Raw genomic sequence first — 16296 nt, 5'->3', positions numbered from 1 at the left:
CATTTAATTATATATCATAAGTGTTTATAAATACGATACTAAATACTTTTAAGTCTTTGTTGCGTAGTAAGTTTTAGATGATGCGGCTACACCGGTATCACATTCCCCCTCTGACAAAGAAATCCTGATCTAAGGGATTTCGTTTAATGCAGCGATGTCCTCCTCGTTGAGGTCTGAGATTGAGTCAGGCGAGGATGGAGGGGTTTTATAGATGAGTGAGCTTGCTGGGCTGGATATTTTCTCCACTTGGAGTTGTTCTGGAGTGGTATCCTTTATTGTTTCTTTATTCTTGGTTTGTGTAGTGAGCGGATTTGGTTGCATTTGAATTTTTCAAGTTTTCTTGGAGTTGTTTGATGTCGGCCTCCTGGGTGGATTCTGTTTTGTATTTTGTGTAATCGCTCGTGTTTTGTTCCGGTCGGCTCTGATTACTTTCAGACGTATCCGTTGTTTCGTGTGGCGTTGGTTCTGATACGTTGTTAGTGAGATCCGTAGTTTGATTTGAAGAAGTGGATGAATCTAGGAATATAATTTGCGGATGTTCTTTACATGGATTGTCCTTTTTCGTGATTGGCATGATGTTGTTCTGTTGCTTTGCGTTGAATGCATAGATTTTCTCGGTTGCTATGTCAATCTTTTTTGTTGAGATCGCAAAAGTCATATCCGGTGTGTTTGTATTGGTATCGTTGATCGCTTCGTTGTCTAATGTTGTTGTTGCAATGATACTTTGCTTGTTTTGCGTTTTGGGGCTTACTGAGCTCATTTCCATGAAGTCTTGTGCATCGTTGCTGGTTATTACTTCATAAGATCGTTCGTCGTGGGGGTCGGCTTCGACGTTGTAGATTTTTATTGACTATGGTTGTGGGACAGGGGTGTTGAAGATCAAGAATGACCTATTAGACGTATCTGTGTCCGATAATGATGAAGTGTTTCTCCGTATGGAGTTTGGTTCTTTGCTGTGTAGGATTGCAGCCTGTTTTGCACGTTCATTGAAATTGGCTATTGGTGTGCTGTGTTTGGTCTTTGCTTTGCTGACTCCTTTTGGAGTTTTCGGGGTTGTGGATTGTTGTTGTCTTTGGTTCTTTGTTGCGATTTGTATAAGTTTGTCTCTTGACCATATTGTTCTTGAGTTGCTATTCTTGGTTAGTGTATGTTTCTTTTTGGTCTGTTTTGTTTTGGCTTTGTTACTTGTTGACTTTTTTGAAGGTCCAGGTGTGTTAGTGGATGCTTTGTTTCTTGTTTTTGTTGCTCCGGGTACTTCGTTGATGTTGGCGGTTGAACTTGATGGTTCCGCTGAGTCCATGGTACTGTTGATTGCTTCGCGTGTTCTTTTCGTTCCTAGTGGTTGGTTCGCAGCTTTTTGCTTTTTGGCTTCGTCTAAACAGAATTTACGTATTTTTTCTTGGTTTCTTTTATATTCCCCAACCGTTTTACATGCCGCCATATGAATTAATCTTCGTTTTTCGGGTATTGGCTTAGTTTCGGTTGCTATTGCAATATCGTTTTTTCGGATTACTGTGTTTTTCCGTTGTGGCGTATCTATTGTTATAGTATGTGGTGTGTAGTTAGTTATAGTTCCATCTGGGATTATGATCCATTGTGGTGCTAAAGTATTTCTTGGTTCTTTAGTTTTTCTCGCTATGGATTTGCGCGCGACGTTTTTCTTATTATATACTATCTTAGTTGTTTTATCTCCAATGGAGAAGTGTATTTCTGAGGGAGATATCTTACTTGGGGAGCTTCTGCTTAGTGGTAAGTTTTCGGAATCGTCCGAGTCTATTTGCTGTGGGGCGTGGGTGGGGTTTTCGTCTTGTTTATACTGTATGTCGAGTTCATCCTCAGACTTCCCATCTAGTCTCCACATCTCTTCTTGGGACAATACATCGTGTTTGAGAGTTCGCTTGTCTAAACAACGACTTTTTAGTTTATGATATGATAAGTTTTTTATCGCTGGTTTTGTTAGCATGTTTGATAGTGCTGTATTTGGCTTTCTGCCGAAATGCGCTTCAAATGGAGTTATTTTTGTAGTTCTATTAGGTATGAGTCTGATGTTTTCTATTATATTTGCTAGGCGTGAGCTTAGAGTTTCTGAGCTCCAGTTGGGATCAATATCGAGTACGGCTAAACGTCTTTTGATCGTTTGTATTAAGCGTTCGACCATTCCTGTTCCTCGGTGGTCTCCGGCTGGAGCGAGTATCAGTTTTATGTTTTTATTTTTACAGAATATGTCAAATTCTTTAGCCTTAAAGGCTTGTGCCTGATCACATCTTATAGATCTAGGGATTCCGTGAAGTTTGCAATATTTTTCTAAGTAGTCTATCGCTGTTTCCGTGTCGCAGTTGTGGAATGTTTCCGCGTGCGGAAAGCGTGATAATCTGTCTACCGTTACTAGGATATAATTGTTTTGTGTGCTATTTTTGTATGGAATTGGTCCTGCGAAATCCATTTGGATTTCTTCGTTAGGCTCATTTAGTTTGGGTAGATCTCCCAACTGGTTTTTTGGAATGATAGGTTTTAAGTTTTTACCTTTATCAATGCAGTGTCGGCAGGCTTTGGCTTTTGCTACAATTTCGGAGTGAATATGTGGCCACCATATTAATTTGGCTAACGCTAACATTCCCACTTGTCCTAGATGTTTGTGGTGAATTGTGTCTATAACAAGTTGTTTGAGTTTTTGGGGAATAACTAATCGATTATCATATAGTAAACAATTTGTCTCGGTAACCGATAAGTCTCGTCTAATACGGAAGTATAGCGGGTTTAATTTTTTGAGGTCGTCCCAATTTTGTGTTTTAACTAAGTCAATGATTGGTTTGAGTTCACGTTGTGAGGCTTCTGCAAGGAATTCTTCATTAAAGACTTTGTTAAAGTTTTCTCTATATAGAGGGGTTGGTAGGTCGTTATGAGCGTCGAATAAATTTTCGTGTTTGGATTGATCTAAAGGGTCAAGGCCTTTGCCTTTATTCGAATTAAACTCCGCTTGAGTGCTACAACTAGTAAATATTTTTGAATTGCTTGGTTGCTTCATTTGGGGATTTGTTGTTTTATTAGGGGCTCGAAATCTACGTTTAATAGGGATATTGAAAGTATCTTTGTTGGGATTACGTCTTGTAGTTATGCCGACAATGTTTTTGTTAATAAATTTGAAGATAGAGTTTGGATTTAAAGAATGCGAGTTAATATGTGACTGATTTGTAAGCGTGTTAAGGCAAAAAGCGTTCTTTGTTTTGTTGCTTGTGTGTTTTGGATTAATTACGTCATTTTCGACGAGTTTTATGTCTGTGTTCTGATTGGTTGAATTAAACGCTCCCTTTGGAGAGAATGAATTGTTCGCTCCATTTGGAGACAGTGAATTTCTTGTTATGAAAAGTTTGAATTCTTCGATTGTGTTGATTGCGAAGTTTTTGTCTTCGTCAGTGGGTGGAATTGCTTCTCCTGTAGGATTTCTACTTAAGTAGTCAGCGAACCCCATGTTTTTCCCCAGAACGTGTTCGACTGTTAAATGGAATGGTAGTAAACGATCTACCCATCGTGGTAATCTACTTTGATAGATTTTGTTTCCTCTATTTTCTTTGAGAGCTGAAAGTAGTGCTTGATGATCCGTTCGGAGTATGAATTCCGTACCATATAGGTAGTATTTAAAATGTTCCAACGACCAAACTACAGCTAGTAGTTCTAATTCGTTTGTGCTATATCTTGATTCGAGGTTATTTAGAAATCGACTTGCGAATGCGATCCGTTTTCATATTTGACCGATTTTTTGTTCAAGGCAAGCACCTAGCCCTTTTTTGCTAGCATCGCATCTCACTCTTGTTTGTTTCGATATGACGAAATGTTTGTTTTCTGTTATTTGTTTTATTTGAGCTTTGATGTCGTTGAATGCGATTGTGTGATTTTCTTTCCAATCAAGTTTATTTTGTGATTTTGTGTTTGCTTTTGATAACAAAGGCCTTAGTGGTTCGGATATTCTTGCCAGGTTTGGTATAAATTTTATCAGGTGGTGGATACACCCCATGAAGGATCTTAATTGTTTAAGTGTTTTTGGGTTTTCAAGATTTATGATTGCGTCACATTTTTGTTTTGTTGGTGTTACTCCATTTGGAGTGACTACAAAACCTAGCCATGTTATTTGTTCTTTCGCAAACTCGCATTTTTGTAAATTAATTGCTAGATTTTCGTTATTTAGTCTTTGCATTATTTTGTCTAGTTCTTTTTCGTGATCTTCTAGTGTTCCTTTTGTGACTACGAGGATATCGTCTAAGTAAGCGAATTTTGTTTTTATGTCATGTAGTGTTTTGTCTATTGTTTTTTGAAAGGTGGCTGGCATATCGGTCAGGCCATAGAATCCGTTGATGAATCTATATGTGCCTGTGGCTTTTCCACCTATTATGTTGAAGTTACAGTGTTTTTTGATGTTTTCATCTAATGGGATTTGACTGTATGCATATTTTAGGTCAATTTTTGAGAATAGATACTGACCTGGTTTGTTTTTTCTTTCTGAAATGAATACTGCTACCGAATCCATAAGGTGGTCGATGCTTTGCATTTGATATTTGTTCTTATGTATAGCATCGTTTAGCATTTTGGAGTTGAGAGCTATTTTTACTGATTTGTCTTTCGTTACGGTTATTACCACTGGACTTATGAATAGTTCGTCTGAACATTTGTCTAGTTTAATAATTTGTTTTTCGTCGATAAGTTTTTGGAGTTCTTGTTCCACTTTGTCGAGCAGATGGAGTGGAACTCTTCTTCCTTTGTGTTGGGACGGTGTATATTGAGATTGAAATATCGATTTTGCGATATGGTTTTTTGATCGTCCCAATCTTGTACAAAGGTGTGGGTATTTATGAAATATCCACTTTATAATGTTTTTCTCCGTTTGGATATTTGTAATTATATTAATTGTCTTACCAGATTTTTTGTGTGCGCTGAGTGTAATCCCCAGTTTGGTGAGAATATCTCTCCCCATTATGTTGTTCGTTCTATTCTCCACTATTAACACTTTGCAGTCTTTAGCTGTCCGTGATCCTGAATTTAGGTCAAGTGAGAGTATTCCTTTTATTTCTATATTGTTGTTTGTAAAACTTTTGTAGACTGTGTTTTCTGTATATTCTGATATTTTTGCTGTCGGGATCTCCTTTTGGAGTTTTGTTGCTATGTCGATGTTCATGAATGACCGTGGTGAGCCTGTATCTGCTAGTCACTGTACTTTGTTTTGGGATGTAGTTGTTTCTACCCAAAATTCTCCGTATGGGTCTTTGTTGATTTCATCATTTTTCTTTTGTACGAATTCCATTGGTTGTATTATGTTGATATTCGCCCAGTCTTCATGGAGTTCTTTTATGTACAGGGCCGCCTCTGCGTCTACGCTTTCCTCCGTGTGGTCGCTTTCTTCCGATCCTTGCTTGATGTGTTTTACTCTTCTCGTTTGTTGTTGCTTAACTTGTGGACTTGTGTTGTTCGTTGGTCCACGCGGTGGTCGTCTTTCTGGCATTTTGGCCGTACACAATGAAGTGTAGTGCCCTAATTTTTTGCAAATTTTGCATTGCATTTGCTTTGCGGGGCATGTTTGAAGTTGGGCCATTGAAAATGTGTTTCCACATTTCCAGCATGCTGATGATTTTTGTTGACCATATGATGTTTGTGGTCTTGTTTGTTGAGTGTGGGCCATTTGTGGTCTTATCTTGTTTTGGCGAACGTAGGAAACCGTGTTCCAACTTGTATTTGCCTTTAAAATTTCTTGTTGATTAGCCTGGCCTCTTTCTCTATTTATTGCATAGTTTAGTGCCTGTTGTGGCGTTCTTACTTCTGAGAGTAGCTCCATTTGGATGTTGGAGCTTCTCATGTTTGATATAAATATATCTTTAACGAGATCTTCTTCGAGTTTCTCGAATTTGCAGTGTGCTCCTAATTCGCGGAGTCGGCTATAGAAGGTTTCGAGGGATTCGTCTGATCTTTGCATGGCTTTGAAACACTGGAATCGGTCGAATGTTGTGTTGCGAGGCCTTGTGAATGTTATAGCCAATTCGTGTACCAACTCGTTGGTTGTACAGCGTTCTATTCTTGTGTGTGGGTTTCTCTGATGGTACGTTCTTGTCCCTTCTGCCCCTAGGGAATGATAGATTAGACTTTTGACCTTTAGGTCTGCCTCGTCCCACGGAATTCTGTCTATCATCGGTCCTTTTTGCTCGATTTGATTACATTCATTCTCCCAGTCTACCTTTCTGCGTTCATTTCGTTGTTCTCTCTCTCTTTCTTCATCCTCGGTTTCTCCTTCTAGTGCATCTTCATATGTGGGAAGTGTTGGATAGAATAGTTCCGCTCTTGTCGGTTTCAGTTTTAACAGTTTATCAACTTGAAGGTTGTCTCTTGCCATTATGGCCATTTTCAGCGTACCGAACCACGTGGTCCATTCTGTCGCGGGATTTGCTCCTGTCTCCCAGAATACAGGGACTCCGAGCGGCGTTTTGATTGCTGACTGCGCCATGTTATCCCGAGTGGATTCCCTTTGGAAGATTATCTCTGTTGGACTATCGGATGTTGTTTGGTCAACTCTTGTATCTGTTGCAATGATTTCTAACTCCGAATGGAGAGACTGTAAGTCTGGTTCTTGGATTATTAAAGATCGTGATAGCTCCAGTTGGAATGGAGTTTATAATGTGGATTAAGGAATGATTGCTTTTTAATAAGCTTTGTGGAATATCTATGATAGATTGTATTGATCTATGATGAAATTGAATCTATGAATCACTTTGTGAAAAGAATTATCTTTAACACTTTATTCGGCCACGAATCGACTGTTCGTTATGACAGTTCTTTATCGTCTGCACTTAGCAGATGTGTTAACTTGAAACCACGTTATAATACCCACCAAATCGCAGGCGTGAAAATGAGCAACCAACATAAACTCCTTTTTGGAGACAACAGTATGTACAATGCATTTAATTATATATCATAAGTGTTTATAAATACGATACCAAATACTTTTAAGTCTTTGTTGCGTAGTAAGTTTTAGATGATGCGGCTACACCGGTATCACAATAATAATAATAATAATAATAATAATAATAATAATAATAATAATAATAATAAATATAATAATAATAAAAAGAATAATAATGATAATAATAATAATAATAGTAATAGTAAAAATAATAATAGGAATAAAAATAATAATAATAATAATAATAATAATAATAATAATAATAATAATAATAATCATAATAATAATAATAATAATAATAATAATAATAATAATAATAATAATATTAATAATAATAATAATAATAATAATAATAATAATAATAATAATCAGAATAATAATAATAATAATAATAATAATAATAAAAATAATAATAATAATAATAATAAATAACAAATAATAGGAATAAAAATAATAATAATAATTATGATAGTAATAATAATAATAATAATAATAATAATAATAATAATAATAATATTTATAGAAATAATAATAATAATAATAATAATAATAATAATAGTAATAATAATAATAATAATAATAATAATAACAATAATAATAAAAATAATAATAGTAATAATGATAATAATAATAATAATAATAATAATAATAATAATAATAATAATAATAATAATCAGAATAATAATAATAATAATAATAATAATAATAATAATAATAATAAAAATAATAATAATAATAATAATAAATAACAAATAATAGGAATAAAAATAATAATAATAATTATGATAGTAATAATAATAATAATAATAATAATAATAATAATAATAATAATATTTATAGAAATAATAATAATAATAATAATAATAATAATAATAATAGTAATAATAATAATAATAATAATAATAATAATAACAATAATAATAAAAATAATAATAGTAATAATGATAATAATAATAATAATAATAATAATAATAATAATAATAATGATAAAAATAATAATGAATTCAAACCAAACATGGCTTCCACCATCTTGGTTTTGCCCCATTTAGGGGAGGTTCAATTTTGATCAATGTTTTCTATTGGATCCCATCCAGAAGGATAGCAGTATTATCTGAATCTCGCGTCTGAATTTCCTCAAGAACGCAAATTTTTTCTTGCTTCTAAAACAATTCGGAACTCTTGGATTCTGAAAATCATGTTTCCGTGAAGCCTTTGATGCAGAATAAGCCAATAGCATTTATTGGGTTTCTGCACTGAAAAAGTTTTACAACTAAGCTGTGGCAGTTAATATGAAACATAGTAGTCAGATTGCCGGAAAATAGCCGCGATAGACGCTTGTGGCCTTCCATGAATTGAAACAACTAAAGAAAAAAGATAGGCAGATTGACCAAAAGTCCTTTAGTAGACCACTAGATTTTTTGGGCTAGATACGTACTGTCACGATTTAACATTAAGGGAGAATGACCAGGATTTGCTAGTAGTATCTGAATAGTTGTCATGTGTTGTTACCTGAGATATCCATTACCATCATCATCCAATCTGTCAAAGACCTCCTCCAGCACATCTGCAGTGAGAGGTAACTCATGAGTGAGTCTTAAGAGATCCCTCCTTGTGATGAATCCCTTGCACTCCTTGTCACAGATCCCAAACAACTCCACTGCCTTCTCACGCAACAGATTCTGAGTGTCAACTGCCGGGTCTTGACACAGAATCTCTTCGTGCATTATTATTATTTCACTCTTCGTTCATTAATTGAGTAGATTGTGTAAATCGAATACTTTTTTTCAATTACGCAATCAACTTCAAATAAAATAGCAAAATAATTTGCATAAAGGGAATGAATGTTTGAATAAATTTGAGCAGCAAATTTTTATCAGAATAGTTATTTTTGCAAAATATTTTTGATCCAGGAATTTGCAAATTAATTTAATTTATTCCAACCCTTCGTCAATGTATTTTTTTTAGTTTTGTTTCACTTATTTCCTCAATTACAGCTCCACTATGCCGAGTAAATTTAGTAAATTTAATACTTTATTTCTGATAGTATTAACAGGGCCAAAACTGATATTAAATGGAAATAAAATTGAAAACAAAAAAAAATTAAAAGAAAACAAAAGAAACTGTAAAAACTTTTAACCGCAAAGTAAATGATTAAAACCTGTTTTACACAGATCGGAGTTTAAGCAGACAAGGTAATCATATGAAGTTATGTAAACTTGATGTTCGGGTGTTTGAAAAGCGTACTTATCAGATTTAGCACAAACAAAAATATACTATGCGCAGATGAATTTCAGAATAATATCTGATAATGGTAAACTACTTGTCAGAAATACGGAATTATAAACGACAGACTTTGAATGAGGATAACAAAACAATTCCTGTTCAAGCTGCAGATAACTGGGAAACATGATATAATATTCTGAGAATTTCCAAAATTATATCATCGATGCAGAGAAAGTTTATTTGCGAGAATTGATTCTAACAGTTTTAACAAAGATAAATTCTAGATATAATTAAGAATCGTTATAACTTGGGGATAAAGAACACTTTTTAACAGGATAACTTGTATCAAATATTTAGCTTTAAGAGACCTATCATTTTATAATTTGCAAAGTTTTATATATTTGATCGTTTGTAGTTCAGATAAAACTAACTCAAGTGAAACTTCAAATTCCTAATTATTAAAAAAAATGCCAGCGGAAACAAAACTATTCAAGCGCTGCGAATGAAAATATGAATGGCATAAAATGAAGCCATACAAAATCCTTAAAACGGAAATTTATAATCCCAAATAAAAGAAACAAATATAAAATCCAATGTACTTGCTGCTCGTGTTTTGCAAAAACGGATTTTTCAAAATTGAAATGGTCGTTTATTTTAGTAGTTGTAAACCAAATACTTTTGTTACAGTATGAAATTCACTTCTGTAAAAGCGCAAATTATATTTATACAGAAAACGAGATGGATGCGAATTTTGAAGTGAAAATTGGTAGTCAACATTTGTTTTAGCAAAGGGATAAAAATTAACTCGAGTACGGAAGAAATGTTTGAGTGATGTTTCTTTAAATAGTGGTGGAAAGAGAACGCTTGAAGACGACTCCAAAACTAGTTTCAATTTTACGTCAATATACTCGTGTCACAGATGTTGCAATAATAAAAGATAAAATATTCGCATAGTTTTTCAACTATTGTCGAGGAGAACAAAGCACGCAATGTGGCAAACTGCTGAGATCAACAAAATGTTTACAAATGCAATCGTGGAATTGTTGGAAATTTGAACTTCAGTATCGGTTATAGGGAAAAATTCGGGGAAGAAGAGAAAAGAAAAGAATGGGAACAATTGAGATGGCTATTGCAAAAATTGACAATGAAATTCTTATATTAGAGAGATAATTTTTGACGGAGATTTAACAATGCTTAATACGTGAAGTGAACTCTTGTCGCCCTTCAATGAGGCGGCAATCACTCATAACTTTTTCTGTCACCAAATGAGAGGGAAGACATCATTAAAAAACTGAAGATTTTGACAAACTATGAAAGCTTTTAAGGCGCGGGCTCGACTCTCAAATTCCCTGCAAACACTATTGTAACTTCCTATTGTAATAATTGCTCAAAGGTGGTAAAGACAAAATCGTAAGCTAAATCCGATTTGAATTGATCTCTACCATGCAATGGTCTGATTCTACGTTGCCCCAGACGACTTCGAATGATTCTCCAGGAATCTTGCAAGACGATACATCGTCTTGCAAGATTTTCTCCCTACTTAGTAAGTAGAACAGTTTAGAATTTTATGTTTTGCACTAAAATAAGTGTAAACCAAGATTTAAAAAAATAGTCAAGAAATAGACCACCAGAAAAACAACGAAAGCAGGATATATTCAAAATTTCACGGACCTTTTTTGAAATTAAATAGTTTAATGTAATGCAAAGCACTGATAAGAACTTGAAAGCAATAATTAAAATGAATAATTCTGAATCATTACCTACCGATATCAATTGTAAATAATGAGACAAAATCATAAGACAAAACAAAAATCAAAAAGTTGACAGAGACACAAATATTTGCTAATTTCTGAGAACACATTGTTTCAACGCCATACAAAGCATTAGCAGAAAAACTGAAGCATTCAATTTGAATAACTTATTTCTAATAAGATGATCAATCTGACATTTTAACAAAAGTGAAATGAAAAAAGTTTTCAACGAAAACACAAAAACACACAAAATTGCTCTAGGATTTTGAAAAAAAACTTGTTTTGAAGTCATTATGAACATTAAATGTAAGTTTGAACAACTAAATCTTGCCCCAATATAAGAAGAACGTCAAGTCGAATTATGAGACTAATATGCAAAAAAACATAAAAATTCAAAACAGGGCAAGAATCAAAGATGCAACAGTGTGTGCACAGAGGGAATTATTCAGTTTGGCATCCTCAAACTTTGATTCCCTCGGTCTCCTGTCTCCTCTAAAATTTCGAATCAGATTAGTTCGGCAGCAGCTTATGAAACTTGAAAAAAAGTGATAAGTTGGTACCGCGAGAACTACACAGAGCCCTGCAAAAAATCTGAGCTGCTACTTAGCCATGTCGGAAACTCGATTATCAAGAAGTGTTCATAACTTGAGCATAAATGTAAGCAACAATTTCAATTTTTGGCGATTTGCCTCAAGGGCAGCTTTGAACGCCGCTCTACAATTAGGCAAATAAGTATGCTTCTTCTACAAATGATTCAATGGGAAAAGACGTTGACAATCAACCCAATCTTTGTTTCTGGAGAACTTTTGTGGCCGAGTAGTTCTGAACCGGATGGCCTCCAAAAGGAAGCAAACATTTTTGCTTTAGATAGATTGCACGAAACTCCAATTTCTTGACCCAAGAATCAGTGTCACATCATAACTAATCTTAACCCTGCCTGTCACGGAACTCGCGGTGAAGCAGATTTATTTTTGCAGAAATTGTTACAGCCAACAAAATTCTTTTGCATAGATGATTTACAAAGGAATTGCATCAACTAACAACGAACAATATGTGTCGTAGCAAATAGAAGATCACAATATGCTCAAACCTGTACTCGAAACGAGCAGATTCTCCACATGGAAAAAACTTGTTTCTTTATTTGCAACAGTGGTTGAACTAATTGATTGAAACAAAAATACGAACGAACAATCTACAATTACTAAATGAAGACGTTCAACCAAAAATAAATTATTGCCTGAGAGACTTTTTCGCAGGACATTTTAATGCATTCCCAGTTTCTCTTCCTGCAGCGTGAATTAAAATTAGATTTCAAAAGCAAACTAAGATTCCTAGCTCCATTGTTATCGTTGAATGATAGATAACGTATTACTCCTATCCTGTGGTCCGTTGTATGCAACAACATAACTGGGTTTGGAAAAAACGTCTTTCATTTTGCACGCCAAGGACAAGTGCTTCTTGTTACATCAATTATGTACTCACCAATTGACAGATCGATTGAAACCCTTCATACATCAAAGTTGCCATGTGATTGGCTGTCGGAAACCCTTAGCAAGCATAAAACATTTTTGTATTTTATACGCTTTGACACAAAAAAACTTCAACCAATCGTGGCACCACCGCCGAACAGTTCGGTTTTGCCATATCTAGTGCAGTTTTGGATTTTTTCACAACAAAGAATCTTAAGACGCTATAGAAGAACACTGTGGTCTGATAATTTAATGCAAGCTTAACTGCAGCTCACATGGAAACGTGTCCTGACCCACAAACAATAATGTCTCTGAATCCTGTCAGAAGATTTTGCAGACCTCGATAACACGTGATTTTTTTTCAGTATCAAATGTAAATCCGCTGGTTGCGCCTACTAAAAACTTTTGAAGACCGTTAAAACTTTGGACAATGACAACATCTACAAATTTTAGCTGTATCTGATACAACGTGTTAATCATCTATATGACCCTCATTGGTGGTGTACGGGAGCGTTAGATCCAGAGTGCCAAAGGAGCGCTCCAACTAATTCCAAGATCACGAAGACTGTCGTTTGACACCATCACAATTGGTCAAGACAATCACTTACTCCAGACCGCTGACTATCGTTGCTTTGCAGTCCAACGAAAAACCCTTGACTACAAACCACTTTCTCATAAAGCGTCCCTTCAACAAATTGCCAATAGAACAGTTTGGAGAAAAGACACTTGCAAGCCTGAAGACACGAAAGAACATGCCCAAGCTAATAAACTATGTATGATGACGCTTGTTGAAAGATTATCTGCCCACACTTCGCACAAGATCAAACTGACCAGACAGCGACAGTCAACGCAGACGAAAACGTTTTGATGTTGAAAGACCAAACACAAGGAGGCACTTGGCCACCGGGCAGAGATATGCAGACGGCACCAGGACAAGATGGAGAAACGAGAGTCGTAAAGGTAAAAATGGTCCTACGTTACATACGTTCGCCCCGTTCCGGCACGGAATTTTTCTCCGTAGTCTGTTTGATTTTTTGGTTTCGGTTTAAGGCAAGTTTCGTTATCCATTTTGCCTTGTTAAATACACTAATTTTTTAGAGTCAATTTCAAAAAGATTACAAAGGGCACATAGAATACGAGACACGTGAGATCTATCAAGAAAAAGCCCTAATAATGCTTTTTCAAGAATTGGGATTCGAAATCAAAACAAAAACTCAAGGCTCGATGACTCATAAAGTTGGGTATAAACGTTTGGCACTACTTAGATGCACACTATGGGTCTTTACCTAGTAAACAAATTGTTTACAAAATTTAAAGTTCAGTGAGTTCGGAAGTCATCTTTTGATGATGTAAGTCACACAAATGACATAAAAGCAGAGCAAATGACGTCAGCACAAATAATTTGGTTCTTTCCCATTATAGCCCCCCCCCCCCAACTTAGTGGGCATGTAACCCATAGCTCTCCCCCCCCCAATCATGGTAATTATACCATAATGGGGGGGGGGCTATAATTTCATGGGGCGCTCTAATGGGAAAGACCCAAAAATTTAACTGCGAAGCAGTAGAAGTCTCTGAAATTGAAAAAATCAAAGGTCTCAAGAATCATCGATTGAGACAAATTAAAAAAAACACTATGTCCCTGCCCAATAATAGCCGCTATCGCTTCGCGGCTATTAAACAGCAAAATTGCAGCATGACTTATTTTGGATCTTTTCCGTTCGTTCCCCCCCCCCCCCCCCCAGTACATTATGTTCCCCCAATTACCGAGCACGTGTTATTACATGGTAAATGATTTTGTAACAATATGGCACGTGCGTTTGGGGGGGGGGGGTGCAAATAATATCTACCCACTAGGCTGGGGGCACAAACGGAAACGATCCCGTTTTGTCTAGTACCGTGAAACTTAGACGTGCTCTTGTAACAAAAGAATTGACTTGATAAATGTTTCAAAACGAGAGGTTCAAGCGCATGAAAATCTGGTCAACACAATGGTCTGTACCAGGCCAGATAACGGTCTGTAATCTGATTAGTAGTCGGTTTCGAGTGCAAAATATTTTGAGCCCACAAAAATCTGATCAGAGATTAGGATCTTTTCCGTTGGTGCCCCCCCCCCCCCCCCAGCTTAGTTGGTGCATATTTTTGCACCCCCCAGACGCACGTGCCATATATTTACAAAGATTTACCATGTAATCATGCGTGCTCTGTAACTGGGGGAGCATAACGTACTGTGGGGGGGGGGAGCATAACGTACTGGGTGGGTGGGGGGGGGGGGGGGGGCAGAAACGGAAAAGATGCAGAGATTATTTGTCTGGGACCTGAACCTGGGTCATACGCTCAGAAAACTGTTCCACAAAACAATTAAATTCATCAGCTTAAATATGTTTCCCATATTCATTCTACACAAATTGTAATTGACACGTTAAGGGCGTATAAGCAGCACTTAATGAACTTGATTTGGAGAAAACTCAAGGCGAAAACATCAAAAGGAAACGACACGTTGCTGTTATCTTAACAAAATTGGTTATTGCTTGATTCGTAATAATTTACTAGTAGATTATAAATTAATAACAAAATATTTAAATCACAATTTGAAGAGATGAGCTTTGCTCTGTTTCTTGAGAAATGCAATGTAATATTTGAAAATCGATTACTATAACTCTATTAATTTATTATTATTCAAATTCGAATGTATAATTATTCCCAAAATAATTTGGTCGTCCTCAAATGGCCGACAACTCTTCGCGGATCAGAGAAGGTAAAATGGATTGGAATAGAAAGCAGAGCTCATAAATTATTATTATTATCACTATTTCAAATATTGCAATCAGTTACGCTAACCACATACACTATTCACCACTACAACATCCAATTTTCTGTTTTGCAACAGAAACGCGAGCAAGAGTAAAACTAACCTGTACAACAAGATTATGGCTAAAATTTCCAAAACCTTTCCCACGCTATACAATTCAACTGAACACACAGCACTAATGTCATTGGAATTTCCATTCTAAAACTAGAAAATTATTTTTTGACTGAAAACGTTGCTTCTAAGAGAATTCTATCAAGTTAAAAGATTTTTTAACGGTTTTCAGACAAAATGATTCAAATTTAATGTGCGGTTCTTGCCTTTTTCATTACGACCCATTTTTACGCATCACCTAAATAGATTCCACAAAGATATAACTGTTCTTCAAAGATATAGCTGAGTTCAATATTCCTTGAGCTTGATATTAAGAATATTTCATTTACTTCATTTAAGCACAATTCAATAAATTCTGCTAAGAATGTTGAACGACAGGCGTCTAATCGACAAGGCTCAAGTGAGAAAAGTAGTCAACAGAGCATAATTCTGATTGGTCCAAATATTACCAGCCTGTCCAACCATTACTATTGACGTGGTTCGGGTTGTCGGCTAAATTTCTCAGTTTTTGTCTACTTAACCCCTTGTCGGCCAAACCCACGAGCATACCACACTAAATGTATGTTCACAATCTGTGTACTGTAATCTTCTCAACTGAAGGTGTTTGTGATAGTTGGGTGTGGGTGTTTCCGATGACTTTATTGGGGACTATGAGTAGAGCCCAGGAGGACAAGAATGAGACAGTGAATGTTGCGGTGGCTGATGCGAGTAGGAGGGGGTATGCTTTCTGAGTTATCTGATCGCCCAAATTAACACACCACACCAGGGTACACAGTACCAGACACATCTCTAATACAAAAATCTTTTCATACTTAAAATCCAATTGTGTACATCCGAAAGTTGATACATGAATTCACCGCTTGCGGGAGTTTTGCGGTAAGTAGTTTTTTTTTCTTCACCGCTATTGACCGCATTTTTTGTTATTTCCCAGTAAAAGCCCAAACCGGCAACCTTGATAAGAAACATTAAAAATGGTGCCAAGATATTGACATA

The 16296-nt window shown here is 35.7% G+C and overlaps 3 protein-coding genes across 9 annotated transcripts in view; 1 reads left to right on the top strand and 2 right to left on the bottom strand.

The window, feature by feature from the left end:
• The window catches only part of LOC142337684 (EF-hand calcium-binding domain-containing protein 4B-like), a 182880-nt gene extending 172862 nt beyond the window's left edge, over nucleotides 1–10018 (bottom strand). For all 3 annotated transcript variants that reach the window (XM_075387120.1, XM_075387122.1, XM_075387123.1), the window contains exon 1: nucleotides 8450–10018. In XM_075387120.1, the coding sequence (XP_075243235.1) occupies nucleotides 8450–8664 (215 nt within the window). In that variant the 5' untranslated portion in view covers nucleotides 8665–10018. The remainder of the gene's footprint in view (nucleotides 1–8449) is intronic.
• Nucleotides 1–16296, top strand: part of LOC142337685 (retinoic acid receptor gamma-like) — a 497928-nt gene that overhangs the window by 145362 nt on the left and 336270 nt on the right. The window lies entirely within an intron of this gene.
• Nucleotides 15155–16296, bottom strand: part of LOC142338438 (uncharacterized) — an 85480-nt gene continuing 84338 nt past the window's right edge. For all 5 annotated transcript variants that reach the window (XM_075388200.1, XM_075388202.1, XM_075388203.1 and 2 more), the window contains one exon: nucleotides 15155–16092. In XM_075388200.1, the coding sequence (XP_075244315.1) occupies nucleotides 15869–16092 (224 nt within the window). In that variant the 3' untranslated portion in view covers nucleotides 15155–15868. The remainder of the gene's footprint in view (nucleotides 16093–16296) is intronic.

The sequence above is a fragment of the Convolutriloba macropyga genome, chromosome 4 (genome assembly GCF_964194025.1).
Source record: "Convolutriloba macropyga chromosome 4, txConMacr16.3, whole genome shotgun sequence".
Classification (NCBI taxonomy): Eukaryota; Metazoa; Xenacoelomorpha; order Acoela; family Convolutidae; genus Convolutriloba; species Convolutriloba macropyga.
The sequence above is the reverse complement of the archived record's forward strand: the minus strand, read 5'-3'. Positions and strand labels throughout refer to the sequence as shown.